Here is a 19,992-nt window from a genome sequence, read left to right as displayed (position 1 = left end):
GACAGGCTGCTCAAGTGGAAAGCCTTTTGTATAGGTCCTCAAGGGGCTGCCCTTTGGGCATTCTCTCCACCCTACCCCCTGGTTGTGGAGCCCTGGGCAGTAAATACTGATGGTCCTGGGGCAGTCCAGCTCCCCACAGGACTGCCCTCAGCAGATCTCCGTGGTCTTCCTGGGACTGAGACGACCAGCCCTCTGGTGACCCATTCCGCAGCAATACTGCCTGCCTGCTCTGTGCCCAGCCTGTTCCGCAGTGTGGCCCAGAGGAGGGTGGTCTAGTCCTCGGGGAGAGAGGCAGTCCCCTACCTCACGCGGTGGGCATGGCCCAACCCCAGGCAGCCCCCAGTCTGATGGGGGAGACACTGCCACCAGGGAGCTTCCCATTTGGAAAGAGCAACAGAGCCCACACTCTTCAGGAGCTGGAGCTCCAGCATGGGAGGTCTGGAGCCTTGTCCCTACAGCCTGTCTGAAGCAAAGAAAGATCCAAATAAACACAAGATGTCTTAGACTACAGGGAAGGGCAGCTGAGCAGCAGATTCTGTTTGAAGAGCTGCCGGGAGTTGCCTGGATGTCCAAGTTCGAGCTTGTGTTTAGTCCGGTCAGAGACGCTTCGGAGACACGTTCCCTCACTGCTCCAGCCCTCGGTTTCCTCATCTGTAGCCCAGGCTAACAGGACCGATCTTAGAAGTTGTTAGGAGCGTGAAAAACGATGGTGCTAAGCACCTACCAGTGTACCTGGCACACAGATGCTCAGTAAATATTAGCTCCCTTTCCAGCCTCACAGAAGCCACAGCTTCTAGAACTGTGTGCCTCATGCCTCCAGACCCTATTGTGCCCACAATAGGATGAGGTATTCCCCTGCTGCACCTTCCCCAACTGGGCCAGGGTGTTATCAAATTCTTCCCAAGCTTTCATCATGACTAAGGATGCTACAAGTGTAGTTCTGGCCTTGGATTTCTGGGGCCTCGCGCAGAGGACGAACACTGAGCCTGCGGTGAATGGAATCACTTGCAAGAGACAAGCTAGGACCCGACGCCTCTGGCTGAGGCAGGCAGGCTGGGAATTAGTGAGTGAGCACACACGGCCCAGCAGCACCGAGGGTGGCTGGGGTCACGTGGGGAGAAGCCAGACCGGTTTCTTTTTTGACAAGATAGCGCTGGATGCAGTCCCCAGCTCAAAACAAAAGCAAGGGACATTCTCAGGATTAAACTAGGAGACGCTTGGAGCAAGCCGACTGTTGGGGAGAGAGACAGAGATGCGACAGAGATGGAGAGGGAGTCCTTCCTGGCACCATACTCCCTGTCTTTGTTTCCTTTCAGTGCTCAGGTCAGGGACGGTTGGGTGGGAAGCAGGGGCCAGCCAAGTGGCCGTGGAGGCCGCGGCCTGTCTTCCCGGGGCCGTGTGCGCAGCGGCTGGCAGGCTCGGTGCCGTGTTTCATGGGTGCCGGTGATTTCTGGACCGTCTCCCCATCTTGCCTCTTGCAAGTTCTAACCCATGTGGGCCTGGATTCTGAACTAGTTAATTTAAAGAAGAGGCAGCAGGATGTGAGTGTTAAAACCGCTTGCTTCAGCCAAACCATAAGCGTCTGTCTCTCAGGTTGATTTCCCCTGTTTTCCGAGGTGCTTTCGAGGTTCAGGGCCAAGGCACTGTTGAATCAGCCATTTGCTGTGGAGAGAGATCACGAACCGCACCTTGCATCTGAGACCAGAGTCCTGATCTGGGACAGCTAGCTGAGGGCCCATCAGTGGGGAAGCCATTGCAGAGCAAGCCCCGGGCAAGCCCGAGACCCGTGGCGTGGCCTTTCCTTTCCTGACAGCCCTCTCCCCTTTCTTCCTTAGACACATGCAAACAAGGTCTATCCCTCAGAACCCTTAGGGTCTGGGAGAAACGGGAACCTGACAGTGACTCCATTTGCCCTCATGACAAAGCCTGGTTTCTTGGGCTACCAGGCTCAGGCCCACTCAAGGCTACTCCATGCCCAGAATTTACACCATAAGCAGATGGCAATAAACCACTAACCCCTCTCCTCCCCTCCCCCACCTTCCCAACTAACCCTGGCCTGGTCCTTTGTGAGGAGGAGACACATCCATAGACCCAAATCGGGGCTGGTAATAAGAGCATCGAGATAGAGAGTGAATGAGCTATTCTCTGTCGAGATTGTATCTCAACATAAAGTACATAGTTTTAGCCACAAAGCTCTCAGATGGGTTCATTCTGGGTGTTTGGGTGATCTGATTGGTAGAATCCATCTCCAGGTTCACGACTAGCACATGATGTGAGGGCTTCAGAGCCAGCTAAGGAGTGAAGTTATCTCTTCAAGAGGGGTGTGCTTTGACCTGAAGCCTAGACCATTCTACGTAATGTATCGGTCCCAAGTCCTCGGTTCTCCCATCCGTCTGTTCCCTCCTTGAGCTATGCCAGCGTTAACCGGCAGGCCTCAGCATCCACCTGGTCTGAAGCAGGTTCGCTTTTGAGAGATCAAGCAGAAACAGCAATCTTCTAAGCCTGTGGCACTGCTGTAACCGACATTTGGAGTATTTGTGACACTGACTTTCCTGTCAGCCCCGGTGGATGAGCAGACACTCTCCATGGGTCCTGTGTGGTATTTAAGATGAGCCAGGCATCTCTGGATATGTCCAGACTTGTTGCTATCAGGCTGAATTAGTACCTCCCGGTAATATGTTTGTTTGTATATTGAGCCAGGGAAAAGGAAACATCATCACGTTACTCTCTTAATCCTCCCCTAGTTTTAAAGTGTTTTTTCTCCTTCCCTTTTGAAATAGCTTGAATTTTAGCAGAGCATAAACACAGACACACACACACACACACACACACACACACACACACACGTATATATATATACATATATAGTATATTAAATTGATTGTCCCTGCATCTGGGTCCCTGAACTGATTTGATTCTAATTTACTGTGTCATACAGTTTTCCCAGGTTGGATGTAATTGCTGGTCCCCTCTATCTATCTCTCCCACCTTTAGGCTAAGCTCTAGAAGGCAAGTCTAAGCCAGGATCCCAGGGACATAGTGGCCCGGCAGACTGCTGGACTGTAATCCCCCCTTGCTCTGCTGGAGACATGCCGTAATAACTCACAGCTGAGTATTTCTCCTTCCGTTAGCAGGAACAGGATTATCTTTTCATGCGGACCTTCCCCGTTTGACCATTGGCCTTAATTTACAGCAGGCACTACTTCTGCGGGGCACAGAGACTTCGAAGTGGGGTCCTCAACTCTGTTCCCAGGAAGGCCTTGGCTGCCCAGCTGCCATTCTTCAGAGCCCACGAGCAAGGAGTGGCTGGCTGTTAAGAGGGACCCATGAAGGTCTCCACTATTGACAGCCAGTTGGTACTATGGACCCGGCATCACCGAGCACCCAGTGTTCTAGGGGAAGAGAGGCAGGTCTCTCTTCTTCTGGAGAACATAGGGCCCCGTGAGAACCCTGAAGGCACCCCACCTGTTCACATACCCCGCCTTAAGGAGTCCCTCGCTAATGTGGGAAACAGTCCCTGCTGCTATGGAGTTTTTAATGAAGGCAGATAGAAGCACAATACGGACGAGGTGAAGGAGAGGGGAGAGCTGGAGGGGCAACGACCTCGACCTCTTCTCCGGCATCCGCCTGGCAACACAGCCCCTCCACTCATTCCTTTTTCAGTTTCTTTACATTCTTTAAAACAAGCAAAACCCCTAAAACTCAGTGTAATGAATGAACACAGCCCTGCCCTCAAAGAATATCACAGGGGCTTCTGTCCCCAGCCCTCCATTCTGTCAGGAGCTGGGGGTTGGGAACAAGAGCCGTGAAACTCCCTTCTCCTTGGCCCTGAAATGCATAGTGTCATGAGTTCTCTTTCGGCAGCATGCTGCCTTCTGAACTGGACTAGGAGAGGATGGGCCCACCATTGCGTTCGTCTGGCCCTAAGCAGCACGTGCTCTGGAAATGTGCCAGGGGCCACCAGGGCCTCCCCCCTGAGATGAAACCTGGCAGCAGCAGATAATTTGCAAGGCAGATGATTGAAAATGTCTTGAGGGCTGGCCCTCCCCTTGGGCAAAATGTGAGACCCACTAAACCAGAACGTAGGTCTAATGTGGGGACCTGGGGGTGGGGGGGAGGCCTGGCTTATCCTGGATATGTGGGCTGAGCTCATCTAGAAAAGATTTTGTCAACAGTTCCTTCCTCTGGATCAGTAATAATCCAATTTTCAGGCCTTGGAGCCAGACAGAGATGCCCTCCCAGGGGCTCCCCCCTCATAGTTCTGGGCTCTTGCTTTCCGCCTCCGGTCCAGTGGCAATGCTTAGAAATCATGCGGATGGCTGGACTTCCATACTTTTCCTAGACCTACAAGGAGGCTGCTCTGATTCTCACTCCTACGACTTCCCCACCCCCAGTGACTAATTGCACTCTCAACCCAACCCCTTCTGACCACGGTTGGCCAGAGCCACATGCAGACTGTGTGCCCGCTGGAAGGCAGGCATCTCCCTGGGCTTGCTTTAAAAGCCTGACGTACCCATGAGCTTTGCGTCCAGCCCCTACAGGTGAGGATCTAAGCCTGCAGGATGGACCTTTGCTAAGGTCTCTGGAATAAGAATCCCTGGCGTTTCCTGGGTCAGCCATCAAGGTGTTTTATTCCCTTGATAGGCAAGAAGTTCCTCCTTTTATCCAAGTCCAACTTTAAGCTTTAAGTCAAATGTGTTACCTCTTGCTGGCCTCAGTGAGATTCCACATCCTTGCTTCTCCCGCGCCTCCCCCCCCCCCCCCCCCCACCGGACCCTTGTCTCAGAGTCCTTTCATCAGGTCCAATGTAGATGAACCGGACCCTGTTGTAAATCACTTCCTGATTTGTATGGCCAGTGAATTGTATTTTCCTATATCAGATTTTCCTAAATCTGCCTATGGTACCTGCCTTATTGGGCTCTGCATACACAACCATTTTAAAAATAGTTTGTTTTCAACTTGACCGATTGCAAACCATTTTCTTTCTCATCGCAGCCCACTGAGAGGCAGACTAAGGCAGGCGGCACTCACACGGTACAGATGGGGACTCAGGCCCGTGAGGTGTTTACCCCGAGGCATACAGCCCTAAGGTCAGGGCCAGGGTCACACTCAGGTCTTCTGACTCCAAGTCCAGTGCTCCTTTACACCACAGCTGCCTCCCTGAGCATACGGGCTGCCTGGACCCGGAAAGCCCAGAGGATGCTGGGACTGGGGGTGAAGGGTGAGGGGTGAGGAAGAACCTGTCTGGGATTAAACTGCTGCTGTGGATTCTGCCCAGAGCAGCTGATGGAGAAGTAGCCCTGCTCCCCACAGTGAGCCCCCAAACTGCCAGCCCGGTGCAGGGCTCGCCCCATGCCACTTAATACTTATAGCTCCTGCTGCAAAAATGCCTAGGTGTTTGCAAGACAGTGTCCTCTCCTGGGATAGGAGGCATAATGTCCCAATTCATAAAACTCAGCAGTGTTTATTCAGCAGCACATACTGAGACCCCTCCCTCCCGACACACACGGACACACACGCCCCCATAGCTGAGCAGTAGATGGGGTACCCTTGCCCATTGAGAGCGATGTCCCATCCCCTCTTCCTGACCCAGCCTGGCTTGTGGGACTGTTTCTGGCCTCTCAAAATGAGGCTCAGCGTCTGAGCAAAGGCTCCCTCCACCAAGATACGTCATTGAGCATTGCCTGAAGGCTGATTGCCATAGGATGCACCCTCGGGTCAGGGACTCAGCGTCTTGCTTTCTCCGCCTGCCTCTCCTCTCAGGTCACAGCTCAGAGGGAGAGACGTCCTCACATGACTCCCCTTCCTATGTAGCCAGCCAGTGATCAGTATGAACGTCCCAAAAGAAGAACCCTATTTTGTCCCTAATGCCTTCCCAGGTGCAGCTGCTGGCAGGTCTGAGTGCAAAGTGGCACTCCCCACTCCCTCCTGAGCAGGCAGTGCCGTTTGCTTGCTAGGAGCCTGCCCAGAGATGCACGGGTGTCCGGATGGCTTGTTTGGGGACTTTAACCTGCTCTCTGGAGCCTGGTTCTTCTGCCTACATAGAGATAAGGAGGGATTGTTGGCCGCACAGCACAGAGGTGTGGCTCCTCCACCCCCCCCCCCCTCCCCAGCCCAGAAGCCTAGAGAACGGGAACAGGCCCAGAACTGGGTGCTTACTGCCTGCCAGCTGCGCCCTCTGGCGGGGACCCACAGACCGATCTCTCACCCCTGGCTGGGAGGAGAGCCGCAAGGTGACTTTGAGCAGGGATCGGGCGCTATGAGGATATGGGAGTTGAGGTTTAGAGCTGCATTCTAATAGGGTGCCTTCTTCACAGTGTCATTCGCTGGCAGGTGACTGAGCGGGGAGGGGTGTTGTTGGCTAAGAGGAGCTGTGTATTGTGAAATCCCTTCAGGCCGGCTGGTGAGCTATTGTCCCCCTGGGCACACAGGACTGGGAGAGGTAGCGGGATGGGCGGTTACCACTAGCCCTCTCGTCTTCTAAGCACACGGAGGAGGCTGTTTCTGGACAGCATCCTTCCATGGGCATGCTACTTCCTGTCTCCGAGGCTGCTTCTGCTGGTTGGATTAGTCTCTGGGTGGCTCTCCCTGATGGAGAGGTACGAGACCAAAACCCCCCTTCTCCTCAGCCCCTAGGTAGGTGGTCCTGCCCACAGTCTTCCTACATCTGCCTCTGGCCAGAGAAGTAAGAAGCCAAAAAATCTTTCCATCTTTCACTGCGGGCCCCCTCCCCTAGCCTCTCTTTACCCCGAGACAGAATTAGCTTGTTATTTTACATAGCAAGGGTCTGCCTGGGTAAACCAGGAGTCCACTGTCTGAGCTCTCCATTTTCCTTAGCCCAGAGGAAAAAAAAAGTGTTAGACCAAGATAATACCGCCTTTAAATATCTGGGCTTGATATTTGCCTCCATGGGTGAGAAAGGCCAAATGTTATCTGCAAGTTTAAACTTATGTATTCAAAATTCCTGTCCCCTTTGTCTGTGGGTGCATTCTCAAATCAGCCATTCACTTACTCTAAGCCTCCGTGATTTTTTTCTCTTCAACCTGTTTTCTCCATTGGCCAGTTTACCCATTTCTCTGCTCCAGCTTCCAAGGGGCCTCAGGGCACCTGGAGGTATCAGTTTCCCTTTTCTCCGCTCAGTCAGGAGCCAGACGCGGCTGGTTGCATCTCCTTTGTATCTTCGTGCCCCATCTCGGTCTCCAGCCAGCCTGGCTTGGGCGTGTGGTCAGTGTCTTCCCATCTCTGGGGCAAGGCCGCGGCCCAGGTGGGGCTGCAGAGGTTGAAGGCAGCTGGTCATGGGGCAGAGAGGGAAATGCCAGGGGAAGCAAGGGGAGAAGATCGTAGTGAGAAGCAGCCCCTTGGAGCCAAAGTCGTGGAAATGTGTCCAGTCCAGATCGTCTGGTTCTTCCACCTGGGTGAGCTGTAGCCCAGAACTGGCTGGCCCCAGACTCACCTTCAGTTTTCAAAATCAATGAGAACTTATTCTTGGCGATTTGAAAAAAAAAGGATTTCCCCCCCTGTTTTGGAAAGAAGAAGTTTAAGCTACTAAGGGGAAATGAAAAAATGAGACAAAATTAACCTGGTTGACAGGCCCTCACTGAAGGAATGATGGAATTGGGGAGGGGGGCGGGGCTGAAGATCGGGGCCCAGTAGTGTCTCCTCCCGCGGCCCCTCCTCACCACCACAGTCAGGATCTATGGCTGTGAAGTCTCTCCGTAGCACAGGGGCATTCCTAGCTCTTGGTCTCAGTCTGAGTTTATATGAGGATAACGAACAAAGCAGGCATTTCGGTCCGATGTGCTCTAGCTGTGAATTGGTTCAGTCAGTATGCTCTGCATTCATACTTCTTTGTCTTTTTTTTTTTTTTAAACAAAAGGAAAAAAAAGTTTAAACCCCCCCTTTCCTTCTACTGCAGGAGGTGAGTGTGTGGGTGTCCTGTAGAACCATTGGCATTCACCCAGCTTCGGTCCCAGCCTCCAGATTTCGCCACCCCCACCCCACCCCCTCCCTCCATCCCCTGCTCTCCACCCCCGAAGGGGACCCCTGCCACCATCATTACGGTTATGTCAAGATGCCCAAATTTTCCATGACATACCCCATCCTCCGACCACGTTCAGTATTGACGACTTTCATACCGGGCTATGAATGGGGGGTGGGGGGGAGGAGGTAGCCAGTGGGGAGGGGGGAAGTGGTTGGGGGGGCTGGAGAATGGAGATCTTCTTTTGTCTTTAAAAAAAAAAAAATACAAATTTGTCATTTAATGGATCCAAAAACAAACAAACAAGAAAAAGTAAAACAAACAAACAAAAATTTTAAATCCCTTCCCCAACGATTTTTTTTTTCCTGGACACAAATTGCTTTGTTTCCTGTCACGTTTTAATATCAATATTAACACAATGTGTAGTCTAAAACTAGTTCCTTTGTAGTTTGCATGGGATGTGAATGCTGTCTCAACGTGCCCAGATCTAGACAAGACTGCATGAGCACCAATTCAGATGTGAAAAAAAAAAAAAATCTCTCTCTCTCTTTTCCTCTCTCTCTTCCATATATATCTCTATTTCTATTGTGATAATTTGGTGGGCAGTGAAGCACCTCCGGTTGGTTGCCGTAGTGTGTTGAATGATTGTTTTTTTATTCTCTCTATTTTTGGAGCTCCGAGCTTCTTAGTAGTAGCCTGGGCTGAGTATTCTTGAGTCCCTGCTAATGTTTTCGCATGGCCTTGGTTGAGTGTTAGAAGTTGGGCCTCAGCTGTTTTTCTCGAGTGTTTGGCTTGTAATGACCGGTGCATGCCTGGCTTCTGGCCTCATACCCAGCTCTATTCTCTGCACACCAGTCCTGAATAGCTACAGTGCTCAACCGAATTTTGGCGCGCCCGCTTCCCCGGCAGGCTCCAACCCCGCGCGGCCCGGAGGCTTCCCGGGGGCCAACAGCCCAGGACCTGTCGCCGATCTGTACGGCCCTGCCAGCCAGGACTCCGGAGTGGGGAATTACATAAGCGCGGCCAGCCCACAGCCGGGCTCGGGCTTCGGCCACGGCATAGCTGTAAGTACCCGCCTCCCCTGCCCTCCTGCCTCCTCCTTCCCACCCGTCTCCCATGGGAGAGTGTACCAGAAGAGCCCAGGGTTGGGGGCTGAGGAGAGGGCAGCGGGTCCCGTCCACATTGCGCCAGCCACCTAGGGCTGAAGCTCCTCCGTTTAGCTTTTTCCTGAGCAGCCGGCATGCGGCCATGCGATGATGGCACGGAAGGAGCACACGGGCAAGGTCAGGTTCAGATCCCCACTCCGTCACCTCCAGTCCATATATAAACTTCACGTCCCTGGCTACAAAATGACAATAAGTACGCCTCCCTCAAAAGATTGTGTGAGAATTCACGGAAATAGGATGTGTCACCTGCTAGCACATAACAGGTCCTCGGTATCAGCCCCCTGCTTGATCCCTGCCTTCTGGAGACTGCCATGAAGGCCGTGGGACTTCAGAGCTTGGGGACCACCCCCCCCCCCCCACCTCAGGACAGCAGCCTTGGTGGGCAGAGTCCCCCGGGCCTGAGGTCCAGAGGCAGCGCTTGGCCCTGGGACACAGTGTGGGGTTCAGGCTCCCTCCCAGGTGGTCTCCTTGGCTAATGTTTCTTACAGTTTCCAGGTTCCAAGTAAGTTCCCAATTGCGTTCCTTAGCTGCAGCCCCGCAAAGGCCAAATGCATTTGATATTTGTAATGCTCTGTGGTTCTATAATCTAACTAATCCAGGCAATGGAAATTTGCTTAACAGATTTGCATGCTGTTTTCAGATTTGTATTGTTCTTCCCCCTCCCGGTGTGTGTGAGCATGAATGTGCCTGAGCCCACTCGCTCGCTGTCCCTTCCATTGGGGAAACAGAAATTCGGCCACCCTCCGTCCTAGCCAACTTCAGCATTTTGGAGGCATTTTGGTTTGGGGCTAAGATGGGAGTGTCTGCTGTGCCAGGTCCTGTCCCTGTCAGGAGAACCCAGCCTCAGGGCCGAGCTGGAGAGAACACAGCAAGTGCAGACAGTCTGGGGCACCAGGTCACCACCGTTCCCTGCATCCCACCACGGCACTGGAAACCACACACACCTACACACACGGGCACACGCCCGGGTGCACACACACACTCTTAACGCATGCATACACACACACTTCGTCTCACAAGCTGTCTTACACATGCACACACACTCTCACACATACACACTCCCTCTCCCTCTCTCTCCCATGCACACACTCACACACACACTCTCCCCCCTCTCTCTTTCTCTCTCACACACATACTCGCCCTCTCTCTGTCTCTCTCTCTTTCTCTCTCTCTCATACATACTCTCTCTCACTGTCTTTTACACATACTCTGTCACACACACACACACACACACACACACACACTCACCCTCTCTCTCTTCCTCTCTCTCATAGAAACTCTCTCTTCCTCTGTCTCTCTTACACATACCCTCACACATACTCTGTCACATTCTCTCTCTCACACACACATGCCCTTTCTCTCTCTCTTCCTCTCATACATACTGTCTCACATACACACACACACACACACACACACACACACGCCCTTTGCCACCACCCCTGGCCCATGCAGTTTGGGTCCTTGTCCCTTTCTTCCCAAGCCAGTATCACATAAGTCAGCGGCCCCAAGGGTCAGCCCCCCCGGATGAGCCCAGGCACCAACTCGCGAGTATGATTATTCGGGGTAGAGCCGCATCAATTCGGGAGACCGCCTGTCACCATGTGTAGAGCACAACTCATTTCCGTTTTCAGCGCACAGAAACACAGACCCTATTTGTTCTGGAAAACCTGGGTCTTTTGACCTGTGTCCTGTTGATGCTTCTCGGAAATAACCACGTGTGGCATCACGTTGTGTCTGCGCAGGGCTTGCTCTCTCCCCAGCTGGAGCTGTTGGGACCGCGGGGCAGAGACACTGTTATCTTTGCTCTCCGGGGTTCAGGGCAGCAGCGCCCGTCATTTCGGGCACAGACTTCCCTTCCCCATCACCCACGCAGCCCCCGTGAATCTGGCTCTCGATTTCCCCCCTGGGGTGAGCACACAGGCTGGGGGTGGGGAGTGGGGGCCGGAGGGCTTGGAGCGGGGAAGGATGGCCTCCCGGCCCCTGGTGGCGCGGTGTCTCAGAATTACATATTCATGCTGGCAACCACAGTCTAGTCCTAGAGATAATTTCCTTTCCCCGAATATGACAACCTGTTCCCGTGTATAGCGTGCTGATGACCTTAACAATTGTGCAATTTTAGGGACCTTTGATTGCAACGGCCTTTACAAATGGATACCATTGAGCAGGTGCTTCTGTTGCCATCCCACTCTGAGGTATTACCTTCCCTGCCATGTGTCTCCGCCCCGCCGGGCGTGGCGTACGTGTACGCGCACGGGCGTGCAAGTACGCGCGCGCCTGGTCTCATCGCGCCCGCACCTTTCTCTCCTCTTCCCCGACCCCTTTTCAGGGGGGTGGGGGCAAAAACTCCAGTCTTTTACTCTCTCATCCCTTTCTCCAGCTTTAATCGTGGCCCCCACCTTTTTTTTTTTTTTTTTTTTTTTTTACTTTTTTTTGTTTTCTTCTTGATTTGGTTCTTTCGGTTCCTTTTCTTTATCTTCCCCACCCCTCATCTTTCTCCGTCTTGAAATACGATCAAGAGTGTAGGAAACTGGAAGGTGATCTGGGGCTGTGCCTGTCCCAAGGGGACAGAGGCAGGAGAACCCTGGGCTTCGGCCAGGCCCCCCGGGGGGCCAGTGGGCCAGGGTCCCACCCCTCCAGGGTCCTGCGAGATGGCCTTTTAGGTCCCTGGGCCCTTTCGGTATCCCGGAGCTCGCTGGCTTCAGCCAGTGGGGTTCCTGCAGTCAAAACAGCCAGACTCCATCTTTTAGTGAAAAGAAAACATTTTTGCCAGTAACTACTGAGTAATTATCCAGATTACCGCACGAAAAGCAAATTAAATTAACGACATCACCTGCGTAACGTGGATTTGGATCCCTGCCAGTTTCCTAACCTTTTAAACTGAGCTCAAGTTAATTAAACATTTTTTAAATCACTTTGATGGGGATATGGAAGGGGCGGAGTGGAGGAGAAGGGGAGGTTGGGGCAGTCAGTGAGGGAGCCTCTTGCCACAGTCTCACTGGAAAGGGAGTATCTGTTGCTCTTGGGAAGGACACCGAGAAAGAAGAGGGGTTCTCTTATGAGCGCTAAATGGGTACTGTGTTAGCATGTTAGCTGGGGGGCTTGAAGCATGGGTCTGTCTCTCTGGAAGAGGGAGGGGGACAGCTGAGGCCGGGGATGGGTCCCAGCTGGGGTAAGAGTGCCTCTTAAGTTGGGACATAAGAGAAACAAGGCTGGAGATGGGTTTGCAGTTAGTAGGACGCCTCTCTCGTAGAAAGGGTCCCTCTAGGCCCCCAAGTCAGCCAGGACCCTCTAGGGTGGGCTCAGTGGGGGGACCAGGTTGAGTTGAGCTCCACAGATCTCTTTTGGATTTCTCTAATGTTGCTGCTAAGGAATCACCTCAACTAATGCAACTGCCTCTCTTAACCAAATAAACCCCGTGTGTGAATTCTCCCCGCCCCTCCCTCCACTTCCCTTCCAGCACTGACCGGGCCAATGCTGGCCAGAGCCAGAGGCCACTAACAGTTTGAAGGAGAGCTACTCACTACTAATTAAGCTGGGTTTGGGGGCCCAGGGGAAGTAAGGTTCCTCTGAGAGCAAAGTGGACCCTGGGGGTTGGAGGTGGCTCCCGCCCTTTGTGGAGTCAGGTGACAGAGGGGTTAAACCACCCCCCCCACCCACCCCCACCCCCCCTCCCCGGGCACAGCAGGTCCCTGCAAGGTCACACACTGGGGCTGCCCTGCCCTGTCCCTCTCCTGGAAATGAGGGTGGCAAAGGGCTTCCCAACACAGCCCGCCCTCCAGGGGCCTCTAAGCTTCTGTCGGAATAGGGGGAGGGCAAGGCTTCTAGCCCATCCTCCCCTCCTCCGGCTCTGGGACCCGCTTCCCACAGAAGGATGACATAGCCAGGAGAGTGGAGGGAAAACCCACCCCCTCCGAAATGGATGAAGCCAGCCAACTGAGTCACATGTTTGAACCAAAGCACACACTTTGTCCCTAACGGAGGTTTCGTTCTCTGACCTTGAGTGCCACCCGCAAAGGACTGGTCCAGGCTCACAGTCAGTTCAGGGAGACTCAGGAGGTCTGAGTCCCGGGCCTGTCTTTATGTCCTATAACCAAAGCTGGGTATTTGTTGTGTGTGTTTTTCCTGACCTCGAGTCCTTGATATGAAATATAATTTTTTTAAGATTTTTTTTTTTGTAATTTGCATCTTTAGTTGGCACTGACTGTATCTAATAAAGTTGCAGGTGTTTAAACATTTAGCTTTGAAAAACCAGAAGTTTAACCAGGAAAAAAAAAAAAAAGCATCACTGGTCAGTTTGCAATTCACCAGTGTAGCTGACCAGCCGGCGCGGCCACATTTGCTGACCACGTTTCCTGCCATGACCCCAAGAATGCAACAGCGCCGTATCAAATCGGCAAAATAGCAAACCAGCAACATGAGTGGCAAAGCCGTCCGCTCGCCAGCGTCAGGCGGGGCGAAGGTGTCAGATTTCCCAAGCTGTGACCCCGGGAAGCTGTTAGCCTGGCCATTTTCAAACCTACCTGGTAGCCCAATGTAGTCATACTTGGAAAGCTCTAGTTAAAAAGTCGGGGTCAACAGTACGTTTGCCTGACACGTCTTCTCTGTCTTCCCACTTCATGTTCTCCTCTGGGCGCCCCCGACCTTGCGTACCCTGCAGAGCATACCTGGATGTCCAGGCAAGACTGGGCGAAGTTTCTGAGTGGCCCTTTGTTTAGGTGATGTCATCAGACCTGGACCCCCACCAGCCTCACTCCCCATCGCAACCAGAGATGGCTCACTTCGGATCGAGGGTTGACTACATCTCATCATCTCACGAATCTGCTGTAATATATGACAACAGCTTTTAAATGTGTATATAACCCATGATTTTGGTTTTGTTTTGTTTTTTTTTGTTTTTCTTGATGGTTTCCCCCTTCCTCTCCCCTCTTCCCCGTTCTCCTTTTAAATCTCTTTGAATCACATTTGGTAGTGATTTTGACTTAGTCCGGTAGTCATATAGCTTTAATATCTAGTTAAAAGCTAACCATAGTATAATTGTTATATTAAGGTATTATTTTTTCTTAAAAAAAAATTTTTTTTGGCTTGTTTTGATTCTGTTCTCACTTTTAAAGGATGCTGAGATGGTAATATGACTCTCAATATTTTGGTACCAATTCTGAGACTGTATGGATTTTCTGGTGCGGCTTGTGCACCGGCGGAAGCAAAGTTGTGAAGTGTGGAGTAGGAGATGGGCATAAGCTTTCTACTTTGCGTTGTCTAAGAAGTGAGATGTAGTAAGCTAATTAACAGACTCTCTAGCGGTTCTTTTTTGTGACGTCTCTTTGTTAACCTAAGTATATCTATTTTCGGCAATAAGGTAAGGACGACGATGTTTTGAGTGTCCTTCTTTTCTATAAGTGCTTTTTTTCTGTTGAAAGAGGTGATATTATAAGGTTTTTTGAAATTGTGAATTCTAAAAAAAAAAGAAACGTTGTAAATACAATTCCATTAACTACATAGAAACTATTAAGAAAGAGAATCAAAAATATTTTTGTGAGGGAGTCGGTCCCAGGCAGTTCGATGCTCTGTGGGAAGGAGGGGAAGGAATGGTAACCAAGTCAGTTCGGAGGCGGAAGGACACCCCGCTGCCGGGACGACCCCGGGGGAAAGTTCGAACACTGTTCAGCTCCTTCTGTCTGTGTGATAGACCTAAGAACTGTATTCGTGTCATACCAGCATATTAACCTCTCGTCTGTGCACAGCTTCAAATGTTACCGTCTAGTTAGATTTTTATTTAAAATATGAAAAACTGCTTTTCCCAAGACGTTTTTTAAAAACAAAGCTACAATTTTAATATTTAACATATTTAAAGTTTCAAAGCACACCTGTTTGGCTTGGGTGGGGAGGGGTGGGGGGACATTCTTTTTCAGTCTTAATTTTTAAATATTTGATCATTTTCTATCGTCCAACCATTTCAGCACCTCCAAAGGTCCCTAGGACACTTTGCCTCTCTTTGCCCCTCCCTTCCCCCCCCCCCCCCCCCCCCCCCCCCCCCCGGCCCCCAGCTCTGGGGGGGCCCCACCCCCCTGGGCCAGGAGCGGAGAAGCCTGCATTAACGAAACCTTTTCTCCATTCACTTTCTATTTCCAAATTAGGAAAGCAACCTTTTGGTTTATATATTTTTTTTTAATACCTCAGTGCTGCAAGTATCACCAGAGAGGCTATGGAAGAATTTTTTTTTTTAATTTATTGTAGATGTAAACAGAATTTTAAAAATAAAAAGTATAAACATCGCTGCACTGTGACTGGTGGGAAAAACTGACAGTTTCCTGTTTGCACATGTTTGACATTTGGCTGTTATAATATATGGTCCTCGGTTGGGGAAAGATACTTATGATGAAGGATATTTTTTAATTTAACTTTTTTTTAATATTGGTAATAGGTCGGCAACAGCAACTATAGAAGTACAACTCAATAGATGGCATTAAAACATATTGTAGTGTGGATATATATTTTTTTCTTTTTTAAAATGTGATATTGACGTTTTATTAATATTTTTTAAATTGTTACGTTTATAAATTTGGTACTTAAGGCACAGCCAGTATGAGACACTGAATGCGACGTTTATTATAAAGAGCTGCTGCACTCCTATTTTTATAAATTTTACTAACAAAGTAGACTAATGTAGACATTCACAGACATGGTAGGGCAAAAGCATCCTCAAACAAAAGGCTCCAAAATGCGAACTCGGAAGGAAAGAAAAAAAGCCTTTTTCAATTCTAATTAAACAGCAATGACATTTTTTTAAAAAAAAATCTTGTTTCTCCAATTAAATGTTAGGTTGTTTGGTGAGGGTTTGTTTTGGTTTTGTTTTTCTTTCTTTCTTTTTTTTGTTTCCAAACAACCACGTTAAGTAAAATGCTGGGCGCTTTTAAAATATCAAAACTTGTTCAAGTAATAAAATTAAAAAAAAAATAGAAGTTTTATTAAAACACACACACACACACACACACACACACACACACAAGAAAAAAGACAATAAATTCCCAGAAATTCAGTGTCTAGACTAGGGAATTTAATTACTATTTTGTCCATGTTGGTGATGTACTGTACTACCCTTCCTTTCTCTGCAACCCCCATCACCTCATAGAAGACTCTTTGTTGATCACTGTCTGTTAATAATGTATAAAAATGGCTATCTTGTAAACGTCCTGTCCTGGTACTAGTGTAGTGACCTTTTTTCTTCTCTTTCTTCTAGTACATATTGATAGATATAACGTAATTAAGGTTTAAAAAAAATTAGACATAGTTACTCAGATTTAGGACCAGTAAGGATAGAACTTTCTCTTATTTATGAAAAAAAAAATGCTAATAATTTTGGGGCAGTTTTTTCCTTTCGATTTTTTTTTTCCAATTTCAACTTTTTATTTTATTTTTGCTGATCTGATGTGGTTTCAACGAACCCAAGGTCTCATGATGTTCAAATGCCGGCAGACTCTACGGCGTTTTGTAGATACCCACCCCCCCCCAACTGTGAAGGGGTGTGCCATACTACCTTAAATGCTAATGCTAGATATGCAAAACTGGATTTTTTTAATTTATTTTTTAAAAGAGGGAGGCATGGTATATTAAAATGATTTTACTAAGAGAAAAAAATATTTTTTTAAGAATGCTCAGAAGAAATTGATAATCTGTGTGAATATGTTTTAGATGTTTATAATACCTTTTGAAGAGACCCAGTAGCCCATAGCACAAATCTCGTGGAAATCTGATATGTTTTAATGTGGCTACCTAGGTTAAGGTTCACGTTCGTCCCCCCACTCATCTAGAAGTCCATTTTGGAAGATTTTTGTAAATTATTTTAGCACTGATGTTCAGCCTTGTCTTTGTTTCCGTTAAGCTCAATGGCGAACATGGGAACCACCTTTCGCCTTCCCTGGGGGAGCACCCCTCTTGGCTGATGGCTTTTCCCCGGAATCATAAAATAGCCACCGGGTGACTTTCTGGCTTCCAGATCCATCTGCCTGGGACCCCCGAACTCCTCTCCTCCCAAGCAGAGGGGAGGGAGTGGCATTAGCTCCCGGACCCATTCCTGGTTCTACCTGGACATGGGGCTGACGGGGATGACCAAGCCTTCGGTCCCCTTCCCAGGAGCTTTCTCAGCCCTGGTCTGTGGCCTTCCTCACACCCATCGGGAAAACCAAACAGCCTTGTGTTCTATCCCAGTCGCTCATTGGCTTGATTCGAACGAAGCCCCGACAGGCCTTTGCGTTTCTATCCTTCATACCCTTCATCTTAATTTGAACTCGTAGCTTGGACTTTAAGGTAGCATGGCTCTGTTGCTGTCAATCTGATGTTTCGCTGCACAGCAATTCACAGCCAGTGAATGTTACACACATCTTGCTAGACTAGTATAAAAATCATTGGGTAATTGTTGGTTCTAATGACCTGAAAGGTGTTCAGTTTTTGTTTTCAGTTTGTTGTTTTTGATTTTGGGTTTTTTTGTTTTGTTTTGTTTTTTTTGGGGGGGGGGCGGGGTGGCCTTTTTTTTTTTTTTTTTTTGGTTCCAAATAGAAAAACAAAACCTATTTTGATCTTTAGTGCAAACGAGGGCTAGGGACTTAGCCACCACCACCACCACACTGTTTCATTCTGCCATTCACTCACTGCAGCATAATCAAGAATAAAGCAATATAGTTTACTACATTTTTTTATTGAAGGTCAGCCATGCTTTCTGTATTATATTGCATATGAAATTGTTTACAAAAGAAACACTAACTCATACTTCTCTTTATCCGTTGGGAGTGGCACACAGGGACAGAGGGAGACTGGGGGAGAAGGGGTGGCGGGGAAGGGAGGGGAGAATTTTCTTTCTTGAATGTGCTTCACCAGCCGGGCTGTCTTCCAAGGAAGACAAAAGCAAGGAGGTTGGGGCAGGAGTGAGCAGAGGGACGGAGGCTGGCAAGCACATTGAAGAGAGACCCTGGTGGGCTCCCCCTGCCCTCACCCTAAACAGAAAAGCAGAATCATCAGCTCAGCCCAGTCCTGGGCACAGACACTACACAAGGAGACGCTGTACGTTAAGCAATACTTTAATACTGTAATATGTTTGTTTTCTTTTCTTTTTTTTTTTTTTAAACCAAAAAAAAAAAAAAAAGTAAGTAAACTCAAACAAAAACATATAAATAAAACCCACCCCTCTGGGGGAAGCAAGCTTAATTCAAACACTTGGCTATCAAATAATCAGAATGTATTGTCTCAGACAGGCTTTCATTTCCGGGAAGCAGGGGCACAAGGGGGGAGGGGGAGGGGGCCTGGGAGACAGACGTTCCGGAGCCTCCCTAGAAGGCTCTCTGCTGTATTCTGTACATACTGTACCATCCTGTGTGGAATCTGTGAGTGTCCTCTTGAGTAGCGTGGGCTAGCCGATCGGCCGTTCATGGTGTATTGTAAACTCAGAATTCCATATGTAATAGGATGCAAGTCTAAGCGTTTCATGTGGACATAAATGTATCTAAATAAAACTTTCCCTAGCACTGTGGCTGACCTCACCCTTACTTTTATACTTTAGTATGAAACTGATGACAACTTTGGTAGTGAGTATTTTTTTTATATATATACATATATATGTATCTATATATATATATATCTCAAGCATCTTTCAGGTCTTTGTGTGTGGCTTTCTTAAAGCCCTGTTGTAAAAAATTACTATGTGGATGGCAGTCTCTCACATCACAGATGTGGAAAGTATAATTTTATATTTGTATTTTCAAATAAATAAGTTTGTGAAAGGTTTCCATCCTCTACTGTGGTCCAGAAATCAATGTGTTTGTCTGACAAAAAAAAAAAAATAATAAAATACAATAAACTGTTTTGAACAGAGTTGTTTGGTGTTCTTTCACTTGCAGAAGAGAGCTGGGGTGGGGGAGAGCTGTTGTTTGGTTTGGGGAGAAGGGTAGCACCATAATCACACCTTCCCTCTAGAAGGGAAGCATGAAGAAGCCCTTCCCCCGGCCCCAGAGAGCTGGTGGAACTATTTTTAAGAAGTGACAAGAGAGCATTGCTGCGGAAGAGCAGATTGCAGAGCACCTCGGGACCCTTGGGTGGGCGGGGAGCAAACACAAATGTCCAGCGAGATCATAGGACCCAGATGCTAGATGTGTGTCAAAGGAGCTAAGTGGCTCTCCGGGTTGCAGGCCTCAGCTAGTTATCAACAACTTACAGGAGAGGGTGTAAGACCAATTCCATGACCCTCGGTAGGAGTCTGAAAGGGTATTAGGAAGCCCGGCCTTTGCCCCCAAGTTCGAAGTCTTGCTTAATGAAGGGAATCCAAGGTGTAGAAAGAACTAGATCATCTATGATACTTCTGCCTTCTGGCTATCAGAGGAGAGAAGAGAAAAGAATTGAGACACGGTTCGTTGAGGGCAAGTCCCAAGATTGGTGGTAGCAGTCCAGACAGGGCCTGACCAGAGGGTTTCCTTGGCCTTTAAGCTCTGGAGGTAAAGAACCAGGCCTAGAGGTCTGTCAGGGATGAAGCTTCCTGTAACTGCTTCCTCAGAGCCGTGGGTAAAACCTTGGTCCCCAGGGGATGGCCTTCTCGGGCCCCTCCTCCAATTTCCTGTGTCCTGCTTTATTCCAGCTTTATTTTATGGACGTTGCTGCTACGTAGACAAAGCGCCAAGAAGAGAAGATGGAAGGTGTCCCTTCCTGTCTGAGGCTAGAGACAAGAGAATTAGGCTCCAGGCCCACCTCTTAGGTCCACGGGCAAAGCGTCAGCCCTCTGCAGTATCTTAAGTTTGCGGACGGAAGAGTACAAGCCCTGCTGCCCCACAGAAATGAAAGCCCACTGGAAGCTCCGTTGAGAAATTC

At 49.3% G+C, this 19,992-nt stretch overlaps 1 protein-coding gene across 4 annotated transcripts in view; it reads left to right on the top strand.

Annotated features, from left to right (window-relative positions):
• The window catches only part of MSI2 (musashi RNA binding protein 2), a 389,492-nt gene extending 374,335 nt beyond the window's left edge, over positions 1-15,157 (top strand). Inside the window, exons 12-14 of one of the 4 annotated variants that reach the window (XM_042914722.1) lie at positions 8,888-9,042; positions 11,264-11,336; positions 13,802-15,157. In XM_042914722.1, coding sequence (XP_042770656.1) covers positions 8,888-9,042; positions 11,264-11,305 — 197 coding nt within the window. In that variant the 3' untranslated portion in view covers positions 11,306-11,336; positions 13,802-15,157. Of the gene's footprint in view, positions 1-8,833; positions 9,043-11,263; positions 11,337-13,801 lie in introns of all 4 variants that reach the window. The other 3 variants (XM_042914721.1, XM_042914719.1, XM_042914720.1) reach the window with 3 other exon arrangements.
• The last annotated feature ends 4,835 nt before the right edge of the window (positions 15,158-19,992 follow it).

Source organism: Panthera leo, chromosome E1, assembly GCF_018350215.1.
Source record: "Panthera leo isolate Ple1 chromosome E1, P.leo_Ple1_pat1.1, whole genome shotgun sequence".
Lineage (NCBI taxonomy): Eukaryota > Metazoa > Chordata > Mammalia > Carnivora > Felidae > Panthera > Panthera leo.
Note: the sequence above shows the minus strand (reverse complement) of the source record. Positions and strands in the feature narration are given on the sequence as shown.